Here is a 12,380-nt window from a genome sequence, read left to right as displayed (position 1 = left end):
GCAGGTACTTCCTGCAACTGGGCCTGATAGGAACATGAAGATAAGCCTCTTTGAGATCCAGAGTTACCATCCAGTGATCTTTTCCCAGCAGAGGCAAAAGCTGTTGTAAAGTCAACATTTTGAACTTTGGAATGTCCAAATAAGTGTTGAGGAGAGATAAATCCAAAATCGGTCTCCACGTGATCCCTTTCTTTGGTACTAGAAACAGGCGGGAATAAAACCCTAGACCCACTTCTGAAGGAAGTACTGGCTGTATGGCTCCCATGTGAAGAAGTAATGAAATCTGTTTGTGAGCCTCCATCCTTTGCCGAGGAGGAATGTCTGGCATACCTTTGAAAGGAGGCAAGGTATGGAAATAAAACTTGTAACCTTTGTTTATAATGTCCAACACCCATTTGTCTTGGGTGATTAAAAACCAATTTTGCTTGAAGAGAGCTAGCTTTCCTCCCAAAGGAGCTGCCAGGCAAGAAGAATCTGGCAGCTGAAAATGCAGGTCATTGGGCCTGTTTACAAAAGGACTGGCCCCTACCCTCACCAGCAGATTGAGCAGGCTAACTCCATGTTCTAGGCCTAAAGGTACTCTGAGCTCTGCCCCTACCACGCCTAGATCTACCCCTAGACTGGGAATCAGAAGAAGGGTACGTCCACCCCTTAGCCGCCCAATTTCTACTAAACTTAGGAGGTTGAACCTGCAAAAAATCTTTAACAGTCTGCATAGACTTAGCCTTGTCCTCCATTTTCTTCAAAACAGACTCCACAGGAGGACCAAACAAAACTTCGGACTGTAAAGGGGCATCCAGAATTCTAGACTTAACATGCTCAGATAAATTCTGATCCTTAAGCCAGGCATGCCTACGAAGAACTGAACCAGTGGCAGCCACTCTAGAAGAAGCCTGCAAAGCATCAAAGCCACACTGCAAAGAATGTTTCCCCACCTGTTCAGAAACATGCACCAAATCTTGCAATTCTTTACACTCTATGTCCTCTGCCAAAGCATCCACTTTAGATTTTAGCTGAGAAAGGAGGAAATTCTGATATTTCAACATATGAAACTGGCAATTTAAAGCCCTCATTGCTAAAGTAGAAGAGGTGTACACCTTCTTACCCCATCTGTCCAAAGCTCTAGCTTCCTTATCTAGAGGAACCGGATTCTTTACAACAGAAGCCCTAACACCCTTAGGCCCCTGACTAATAGTTTCTGGGTCCGCCCTAGGACTCTTATACAGGTATTTATGAGCCTCAGGTACCCTATAATACCTGTCCAGTTTAACTGGTGCAGGAGGCATAGAATCTGGATTAAATGAGGCCTCCGAAAAAACATCCTGAACAACATCCAAAACAGGAGGAATAGCCAAGGGTCTGTGCTGTGGTAAAAACAAGAACTCTCTAAGCCTCTTTCTGGAATCTGAGTAGTCCTGTCCTTCCCACTTAAAATGTTCCATCATAGAGTGTAAGGTTTCTGAAAATGAAAAATCCTCTGGAGGGGAAGCAGAAGGAGTAGAATCCTCTGCATCGGAATCCGAATAAGGAGGAAAATCTTGAATATCTTCAGCAGAAGACTCAGAATCATCTGAGGCCTGCTCCAAAATTTCCAACTCTGGCTCTACCCTGGGCCTCTTATCAGGAGGGGGCATGGAACCCCTAATTAAAGTAATCAAATCTTCTGCCATTTTAAGCATATGCCTCTTAGGTACAGACCCTGAAGAACCAGAACTAACTCCAGAAGAAGGCAACACAGACCTGCCCTTAGAAGGAGCCCTAGAAACAGTAGCAGAAGGCCTAACCCCCTTAGGCAAAGAAGGGAGAATAGTAACCTGAGAGGCCCCTTCAGCCTGACCTGACTCCTGTGAGGCCACATCCTGTAAAATCAAGGTTTCCCCCTGAGACTCAACAGAAACTTCAGCCGGATCAACCTGTTCCACTGCAGTCTCTAAAGGACCGGCGTCCGAAATGGACGAATCATCCTGTCTAGGCTTAACAGATTTGTCTTTACGCTTCTTCGTGGAAGCGCCGTCGGAGGATCCGACGGCATATTATAGTTACACCGTTTGCCAAAGACTAACCTAGCGCAATCTAGCCTTCTCTTAATAGTGCGCTTATTAAACCTAGCACAAAACCGACACCCAACTACGTCGTGCTCCGGTCCCAAGCAAGGGATACAAAGCGAGTGGTAATCCCTATGCGGTATCTGCTTCCCACAAGAAATACAATTATTCACTTTTTCTGACATCCGGTAAATAACTGAGGCAAGAAAAAACAAAAATGCTCCCCAACGGGGTACTTAGCCCAACTTGGTATGTCTGAAACTCCGAAAACGAAAAATTTCAGAAAGCCGAACGGCACTTGCAACGCTGCTTCTGCATCGGACCATGGGGCAAAAAAGACTGAGGATATGACGTCGGTCATGCGCTTTTATACCCTGACGCTCTGATGTCAGGGCTGTGTGCCCATGACCGATGTCAGCCTAATACTTTGGTATTCGGGCCGACCGAGGACAGCGGACTACCCATAAGTAAGGACTGCAGCAATGTGAGATGAAGAACATCAAGGGATTTCTATTGATAAATATCTTTCAAAGAACTTCAAACTCACATTACCAAATTAAAACAAAATGAAGCACCAGGTAATGACCGCATCATTCCTGAAATTTACAAATTACTACCTATAAATGCTCTAAAATTGCTTTATAAAGTATTTAATCTTGTTCAGGACAAAAACATAATTCCACCTTCTTGGAAATACACTTTTATTTCTCCTATTTTAAAATCTAACAATGATCCCTCTAAGTGTACCTCCTATAGACCCATCTCCCTATTAAACACTGATTATAAATTATTTATGTCCATTTATGCAGAAAGGCTTAAAACACTTTTACCCAAATTAGTTGATAGTGATCAAACAGGGTTTATAATAGAGAGAACCTCATATAACATTAGAAGAATATTAACTTTAATTGATTAGGTGAAAAATCTTAAAACAAATTTAACCCTAGTTAGTTTAGATATAAATTGCGCTTTCGACTCAGTTACATGGGAATATTTGTTAACTCTATTTAAGGAATTAAATTTCTCCAATAATTTTATCAATCTTATCACTCTGTTATATGAAGATAGCCAAGCTTATGTTAAAATTGGTACTAGTATATCTCAAAATAAACAAATAGTAAAAGGTACTAAGCAAGGGTGTCCTTTATCCCCTCTTTTATTTTCATTAGTTATGGAACCATGGGCAAATTTAATAAGACATGATACAGATATTGAAGGATACACATTAAACCCCACTATATCATCTACAATACAAATGTTTGCAGATGACATACTGATTATTCTTGGGAGTAGAAGGGAATCTATACAAAAACTTTTTAAAAACATGGAATATTTTCAAAAAAATTCCGGCCTTACTTTTAATAATAATAAAACACAAATTATTTTAACAGGTTCAAAAAAATACAATATACCTGATGAATATAATGAATACATAGCTCAGTCTCAACAAATAGCATATTTAGGTATAATTATTACTAACAATATTAAAGATACCATTCAAATAAATTATAATAAGTCTATTACAGATAGAAAATCTAATAAATAAATGGAACAAATTACCCTTCTCTATGGATGCTAAACTTTTAATAATAAAGATGATCCTTCTCCCCAAAATCTTACATATAATTCAATCTTTATCTATACCTCCTTCTTACCAAATAATTAAAAAAATTAATTCAATCATTGAGAAATTTTTGTGGTTACCAAATAAGCCAAAAAATTGCATTAACATACCGTATGTATAATTGGAATATTGGGGGTATAGCCTTACCAAATTTAGAAATGTATTAAATTTCATCAGTATTCAATACAATCTCTCATCCCATTGATGTGGAATACACTGCTAAGTGGAAAGAGTTTATAGAGGTATTGTCACAAAATACCAAATATATAAACAGTTCCTATAAGCTAAATATAATTAATAATCCATTTATTTGGAGGTTAAAAGATTATATTTCTAAATTTTTTTCTCTGAGTTTTAACTCTAAGTATATAGTTTTTCTTTTAAAATCATTTAAAAAAATTATATTTAAATATAATACATATAAGGATTGGCTTTTTTTACTCTTCCCTATAGCCTATACACACAGATCTATTTTCTCTTCAGCTTATACAAAAATGTCTTCAGCAAAAGCATTTAACATTTTGGCACCAAATTATGATAAATGAGATAAAATCCAATAGTTTACTCTTGGAAGAGTATAAACTTGATTTTTGTTTATGGTTAGAGCTTCAAGAAGCTAGACAATATGTATTAAATAAATTGGATTTTATGTCTCCTATAATTAGGTAAAAAATTCCCAAGCTAATACAATATATGATTTTATCAGTTTTGCATAAATTTCCTGCTAATAACAAGTTATCAAACATTTATAGGACAATTAAATGTGATTTAGACACACATTCAGATAATTATTGGAAATATTTTTCTTTAATTAATAAAAATCCCCCTTCTGAGAAAGACAAATTGAATATTTTACAATCAGCAAGTATGACTACTGCTTCTTTAAAATGGAAATTATTCACATGGAGATTTTTAAATGGATCATTTACCACTCCTCATAATAGAAGTATATTTTCTAAAAAGAATATAACATGTTGGAGATGTAATATTGAACTGAATGCTGACTGGTCTCATATGTTTTATAATTGCATATATTTACGAAAATTTTAGGATGATATCAATAATTTGTTGCAAACAATTTTTATTGATAATTTCTTTATATCTAAATCACTTGTTTTATTTTGTTCCTGATTGTGTAAAAGAGAATAAGTACCCTTTGGTTTGGCCTATACTATCTATAGCTAGAAAAACAATCACTAAGAATTAGAAATCTAGTACAGCACCTACATTTTTGGAATTTAAAAATAAACTCCTTGAAATGTGTAATTTGGAAATGTTAACTATTAAATCCAGATCATCTAGGAATACATTATATAATTCATGGAATATCATCTATGAACTTTTAGAAAAATAGTTTATTAATTTATGTAAACAGATGATTTTTATTAATCCTACAGCTACATTAAGAATTTTTTTTGCATGATGAATGTCTTTGTACATAGTTTAGTTACGTTGGTTTATATATTAGAAGGTTTTTTTTTTATTTTCTTGTTTTTTAACTTTAAAGAAAAAAATGTTATAATTTCATGGAAATATTTGTTCATTTTAATAATCATTTAATAAAATTCTTTGAAAAAAATAAAGAAATGGTCTCTGATGTAAAATTACTAGGAATAACCATTGATGACCAATTAAAATTTGACAAGCATCTACATTTAAATATAAAAAAGACCCACATAAAACTAGGCATGCTTTAACGGAACAGTCACCATCTCTCCCTCCACCAGGCTTACACTAGCCAATACATACCTTATCCCTTCCCTTTTATATGGAGCAACTATCCCTCACCAGCCTACAATCTTCCCTCAAATCAAAACTCTCATCTTGCTATAATAAAATATCCAAGTTTGCCACAGGTCACAGAGCCTATTCCCTCCACTGTAATTCCCTTCACCGATTAGGTTGTCTCGAGCTACCTAACTTCCTTTATACCCAACTCATCCAATCACATAAACTCATTCATAACCCATCTCTTTTGCCCCTCCCTAGCAAACACCTTTAAAATGCACAAACCAGATAGACTCCTGTGATCAAACTGTCAAAATCTTAAATTGCACAAACCCACAGGTCTAGCTGGGAACCACCTCATGTCCTTTTCTCTAGCTCGCCTTTGAAACTCTCACCCTTCTCCCATCTGCACACCACTAGCAGTCTCTCCTTGTTCAAAACCTCAATACACTCGCACCTTACTTCACAATGGAAATTATCTTGCTCCCATCCTACCTAATCCTGACTACACTTTCTTCCTAGATTTTCATACTCACTTGTGCCTACCTCTGCCTCCTTAGTTTCACCTTCACTAGGGATGTACATGACCAATGACTAATAATTACCTTATGCTACAAAAAAAATCTGATGCAATTCTTGTAATTCAAAATTGCTTTGATTTGTTCTTTATCACTGTAATGTTTATTAGAAATGTGTACTAAAGATTTGTACTTTTTCTGTACTATGCATTTGTATTTTTCTGGAGCTTTTCTCCTCTGGACTCCATTGAAAACAGGCTCTTTGAGGCCCAATGGACAAACCTGGTAAATAAACTGAAAATAAATAAACAAACATGAAGAAATGTTATAATTACACAGTAGAGAACTCCATACATACATAGTTACTACATTCACATCTTTTTGCCCTAAGCAAGTATCCGCCATGTAGTGTAAGGATGTTCATAGGTAAGCACTAGGCTATCGCCCAAGGGCCTAAGTAAGCCTAGCCAACAAGGTTCCCTGACTTACGCCACTCAAGAAAGTTAATTTCCTGTGCTCGAGCAGAACCACAGAAGTGATTCCCAGGGTGTATTTTCTATTTCCCATCCACTCATCAAGAGTTCACATACTTCTACCTCGTGGGTAGTGAGGTCCACTAGGTGACTAATTTTGGGTAACAAACATATGGCTGAACAAGGAGTTGGTGGCTTTAGTAAAAATTCCTCTTATGAAAAGATTTGGGCATTCTCAGGTTACCTCTGTTACTGGGGCCACGTACTTGATGTGGTTATGTGAAAGACCTGGTGATGGAGCTGGTCTTACAGTCTAACTAGTTTGGTTCCTAGTTAAATAATCCTAGGTAGATTTCCCAAAACTAGTACTGGTTCAGCACATCTCACACCAGACTGCTTTGTCTTGTACTGTACCAGCAGAACTACATTGCTGATACATAAGACCTTGTAGATGTCTTAACATGTTGTTTGTCTTTTCAGCTTTTCCAGGTTAGGGTTCGCCACAGCGGAACTCCGGTCCGCTAATGATTGGCAGTAGTTTTTTTATGGTGCCGAGTTGCCAGCCCGACGCCCAACCTTCAGCAAAGGCACGCCCATTCACGCATGTCTTTCGGAGGCCACTCGACCACGGGGAGGACATGCAGACTCCACACAAAAGGCACTCCAGCCGTGAATCGAACAGGAGAACCTCTTGCTGTGAGGCAACAATGCTATCGCTAACACCTAAAATACTATTTGCCAAAGTGCTCTCATGGTACTCCATACACTGCCTGTATATAAGTATTCTTGAAACATTTCTGCTGAGTAAATTGAAACCATCATGTAAACACTGCGGTCTAACTGCTTTTAATTGTTTGAACTCATATGGAACTAACAAATGCACTTCTCTAATCTTGTAATGCGAAAGACTATTTTCTATTGAAACGATTGCAATATTCTGTGTATAATTATTGAGCATTTTCCCCAGGCCTCCGTTGAAAAAGGGCAACAGCTCAGTCGGACTATCCCAGTTAGCAAATGTCAAATAATAAAATAATAAATAAACTGTAGGACATTCACAGTGACTCGACATCTTTGCCCATAGTCATGCATGCCTGGCTGTCATCAAGCCGCAAGAGCACATATGAAGCTTGAGCTTCATGAGCTGCGGGTGAACACGCAAAGGCTAAGAGCACAACTGACACTGCTACGCTCTTCTTAAGAGGACACACTAAACCTACGCAATCATTTTGCAACCTACCACGCTGTGATCGCCTAGATGTCTCTGTACTTGTCCAGGGATGTCTTCAGAGTTGCAAGTCAACTAGCTATGCTTTTCAGGGTGGTGTGTAGCCCAGACTGCCTGACAGCCCCAAAAATTCTGTTCTTTAAGGAATGTGACTGGGATGCTCTTTTTTTTTTTTTTTTGCTACCAAGACCGTCTCCATCAGAACAGGCTTCCCACTTTTCTTCCAGCACGGTATGATGGCAAACCTTCTGAGGTTCTGTTATCTACAATTTGGTCTGAGTTCCTGTTTCCTTATTACAAAAATTCTCACATTTCTACTACATACACAAGCTGTGCTTTGGAACCCTGCTATTAGGCTGGCTTTGCCCTGTCTAGAACAGCCTTGCCCAGTACTCTATCAGACTATCACAGCCTCTCTGAGATGCATTTCCACAGAAGTTAGTCATCTTTTTTACTCCTATGCTGAAAAAGGACAGTTTAGAGACTGATGACCTAGATAATTACAAACCCATTTCCATCTCGTGATTAAGTTTTTTTAAAAAAAAAGCTGGCGGGCAGCTGGATTCACACGAACAATGGAATTAATTTATGGCCCCATTCCAGTCTGGCTTTCACACAAGACACAATAATTAAACAGCCCTCACTACTGTTTTTAACCATGTTCTTACGCCCAAAGACCATCAATATACTGTTCTATTCTAGCTATGCTGGATGTATTTGATGGCATCTTTATGCAACTCTTACAACACGACAGTATCATCGCTTATGTACTTCTGAACAGGACTGTTGCCTAGTTCTCAGTGCATGTACAAAAAATACCATGGGTTAAACCCCTCTGCTTCCTTCTCTCTAGCTTGTGGTGTACAAGCATGGACAAATCAAAAGAGGACCCAGAATAACACATGGCATTTTAATCTGCAAAAGATTAACATCAACCATTGTATCTCTAAATGCCCTGGCAATACACCTCAGGTCATACACCAAGGGGCTGCTTGCTGTTCTTGATACATAAACATCTAGCAGAACAAATTCTGAATGCATATTCAGTGCATGACTTGTAAAATCAGCTACTATCCTCAATTCAGATGACTGCTTTTCAGTACTTACTCCTTTAGGCAGTCTCTAATGTTCTGCCTTTACATAATCAATCAATAGAAATCCTTACAGGGACAAATCAACCTCTAAGCTGTCTACATTTTTGATTGTAGCTTATTAGTTTGCATTTTAGTACTTAATTACCTTTGTCTCTTATAGTTTTAACATGACTCTGCCTCATGTGCTGCTGTATTACAGTTATTTATATACGTCTAGGATTGAGGCTCACCTGAAATAAACAGCTAGACAGTTAAGCTTCTGTAAAGTATAAATGTCTCACACTTGTTATTTCATCTGCAGTTTCCAACTACTTCATGAATTTCTCAGGCAATGTCTTCTTACCTGCTGAATCATCTAGGTCGATCAGTTTTGGCATTAAACTTTCAGGCAGTTTTTCTGGCAGGTCGTAACCATTCTTTCTTGCAACCACGAGATGAAACGCTGCACAAAATTCATCGAGTATTAGTGCACCATCTTTATCAAAGTCCGACAGCTCCCTAGGATATAAACAAATGTAAATGAGAGTGTAGTTCCCTTAATTAGTGGACTTAAGCTGCAACTACCAAAACGTTCAAATGTTCACAAGTACTGTACAAGTCCAGATACTCAAAGCAGACAGAAAAAAGGTAAACAATGACAGTATGGCAGCAACAGCAAAAATGCCTACAGTAAAAATCAGGGTCAAAGAGCAAACCTGGGTCATTAACAAGCCAGTCAGAGAAAAGTGGATACATACTGTCGCAAAGTATTACAATTATGTGTCCTACCACTTGTCATTAACACAAGGCCAGTAATGCATACTGGAGTCTTGAAACAACACCAATATCTGCAACTGCTCGTATGTGCATTTACACACACACACACACACACACACACACACACACACACACACACACACACACACACACACACACACACACACAATGTTTACTAGAGCTGCACATAAGTACTCAAGTTGTGTACAAAGCAGGCATAAGACAAAGAAATAAAATCAGTTATTCAATATGTACAAAAAAATTAAGGAGTCACAATATCGCCCATATTTGCAGACTGCATCTAAAACTACATGTGGTATAATGCAAGGGAAATACCGTAAGGAAACCTCCTAGGAGGGATATTTTACTTTAATACACTAAGAATGTTGTGTGGCTATATAAAGTCATCCACCCAGTTCAAATATCACTAATTAGGTAAATTCATTTTAAAAATGACGTTAATTGCAATGGTTAACATTTCCACTAATCCATGGCATATATTCTGAGTCCTATCTCAATGACACTGAGATAACTGGAGAGACTGAATGAAATGAAGAGAGGCAAGATTATTCAAATTAAAAAAAAAAGCAGAAAACATGTAGTCTACAATTCTACATTCCCAAATGGTCTCATTTTCATCTTTACATCAGTTTGACTGTTTTATTTTATTTATATTTATTAATTTACTAGAAAACAGTGACTAAGACCCTACCACAGCTGAACAGAAAAGCTGTATGTTTGAAAAAGAAATCAAACTCAGACTGCTCTTGCTGTCAAACCAGACAACACATAAAACACAAAGTCAGTGTGTGCCACACAATCACAGCCCTTAAGGCGAAATAACACATCTAACACACTAGTAATAGGTGACTCTATATTCAGGCACACTGATGTCCCACTCACTAGACTGGATAAGCAGAAGGTTACTGTTACCTGCCTGTCGGGAGCCAGAATCCACCACATAACACAAGCACTCAGGTCACTCCAGAAAAAGTACAAATATGACTCTGTCATTGTTCATGTTGGTGTGAATGACCTGAGACGTACCTCCCTGGTCTACATGAAAAGAGACATGGAAGAGCTCTCTGATCATGCAGACCAGGCTGGTATGACCCCGACCCTGAGTAGCATCCTGCACTCACCAAGAATGATACCTCAGTAAAAAGAAAAAAATGATCAATTTCAACAATTGGCTAAGCTTCTGGTGTCATTCAAAGGGGATCCATTGTCTATCAGCCTGGGACGACATGCTCGACGAGCCGCGTTGCTTCACAAGAGAGGACTTGCACCTGTCACCCCTAGGATTTCGAATACTGACCAAGGCTCTTGCTGCCCCCATAGTGCCTTTATTAGGCAAGGCTCAATAGTCAAACCCACTTCCATAAACAGCACAATTAACAAAAAACTGAGGGTTATGCTACTCAACGCCAATAGTTTAAATCTCAAAATGCACATGCTTGAAGCACTCCTCAGTATGGAGAACGTCAACATCTGTGCAATAACTGAAACCTGGTTCAAGGCTCCAGAGAGCACCCCAGCACTACCAGGCTACAACTCATGCCACATGTTTCGGCCACAGAACATGGACCAAAACACAAAAGGACGGGGTGTATCCATATTCATCAAGGATACCTACACCTCCAGGTTAGTGGCGCAGCATGACACCTCTGAGATCATCCATGTGCAACTAACATCGGGCAAATCTGCAATGCAAATTGTGGCCTGCTACAGATCACCCTCCAAGACCCAGGACCACCTCTCCACCTTTCTGGAGACAATGGAAAACATGAAGGTCCTACCGAACACCGATTTCAATTACCCTACCATTCACTGGGAAAATTACTCTAGTACAAATTCCCAGGCCCAGCGCTTCCTGGAATTCATCAACTCAAACACCCTGGATCAGCTGGTAAACTACCCTACCAGAGGTGAAAACATATTGGACCTGGTCATCAACATGGGTGACAGGTGTTCCACACCAGAGGTCAACCAGTCACTGGTTAGATTAGACCATAAACTAATCACTCCGGATGTCCACACCCCACCACTACACCAACTAAGGAAACAACAGTAAAAAACTTTTCTAAAGCAAACTTCACCTTACTTAAGACAGAGGTGGTAATTTTCACAGCCCCCATGCTAAAGGATAATGCTAACCAAGATGCAGAAACCTTTACAAATGCACTCTATGAGCACCTACAAGGATGCATGGATCGTGCCATCCCTAGCAAAACCAAGACTCACTCCTCTAAGAAAAGGAAACCAGTTTGGTGGACCCCTGCAATAAACAGGCTATACAATAGGAGGAGGAAACTAGTTCAGAAAAAAAGCAAATCCCAAGAAGGAAAGACATCCCTGATCAGTATCAGTAAGAAACTAAGGTCCCTCATGAAATCATCCAAGGTTAACTTCGAAAGACAAATAGCCAAGGAATCAAAAGATAACTACAAAGCCTTCTTTAGCTATGTTAAGAATCTAAGTGGCAACTCGCAGATATGCACTGAACTAGTGCAAAATAGTACAAAATATACTGAACCTACTGATATTGCAAACATCCTGGCAGATAGATTCAGTGCAAACTTCACCCCCCTCTCAACCTCCAAAAGGGCCAACAACAATACCGGAAAAGTGTAGGGTCCCAAAAATCACAGACGCAGAGGTGAAAACAGCCCTTTCAAAAGCCAAAAACACACCATCAATGGGACCAGACTGTGTCCCCGGCTGCGTCTTGCACGAAATACAGAACGAACTAACCCCCCCACCTAAACACTATGTTCAACCTCAGCCTCTCCACAGGCTATGTGCCCATGGAATGGCACACAGTAACGGTTATTCCTCTCCACAAAGGAGGGGCCACAAGTGACCCTGGTAACTACCACCCCATAAGCCTGACTAGCCTGGTCTGCAAGGCTAT

The 12,380-nt window shown here is 39.0% G+C and overlaps 1 protein-coding gene across 1 annotated transcript in view; it reads right to left on the bottom strand.

Moving 5' to 3' along the window:
* REPS1 (RALBP1 associated Eps domain containing 1) overlaps positions 1 to 12,380 on the bottom strand; it is a 1,538,969-nt gene that overhangs the window by 623,429 nt on the left and 903,160 nt on the right. Inside the window, exon 8 of the mRNA XM_044068024.1 lies at positions 9,054 to 9,208. Within this exon, the coding sequence (XP_043923959.1) occupies positions 9,054 to 9,208 (155 nt within the window). The remainder of the gene's footprint in view (positions 1 to 9,053; positions 9,209 to 12,380) is intronic.

Source organism: Protopterus annectens, chromosome 1.part0 (genome assembly GCF_019279795.1).
Source record: "Protopterus annectens isolate FY-2018-M chromosome 1.part0, PAN1.0, whole genome shotgun sequence".
NCBI lineage: Eukaryota > Metazoa > Chordata > Ceratodontiformes > Protopteridae > Protopterus > Protopterus annectens.
Note: the sequence above shows the minus strand (reverse complement) of the source record. Positions and strands in the feature narration are given on the sequence as shown.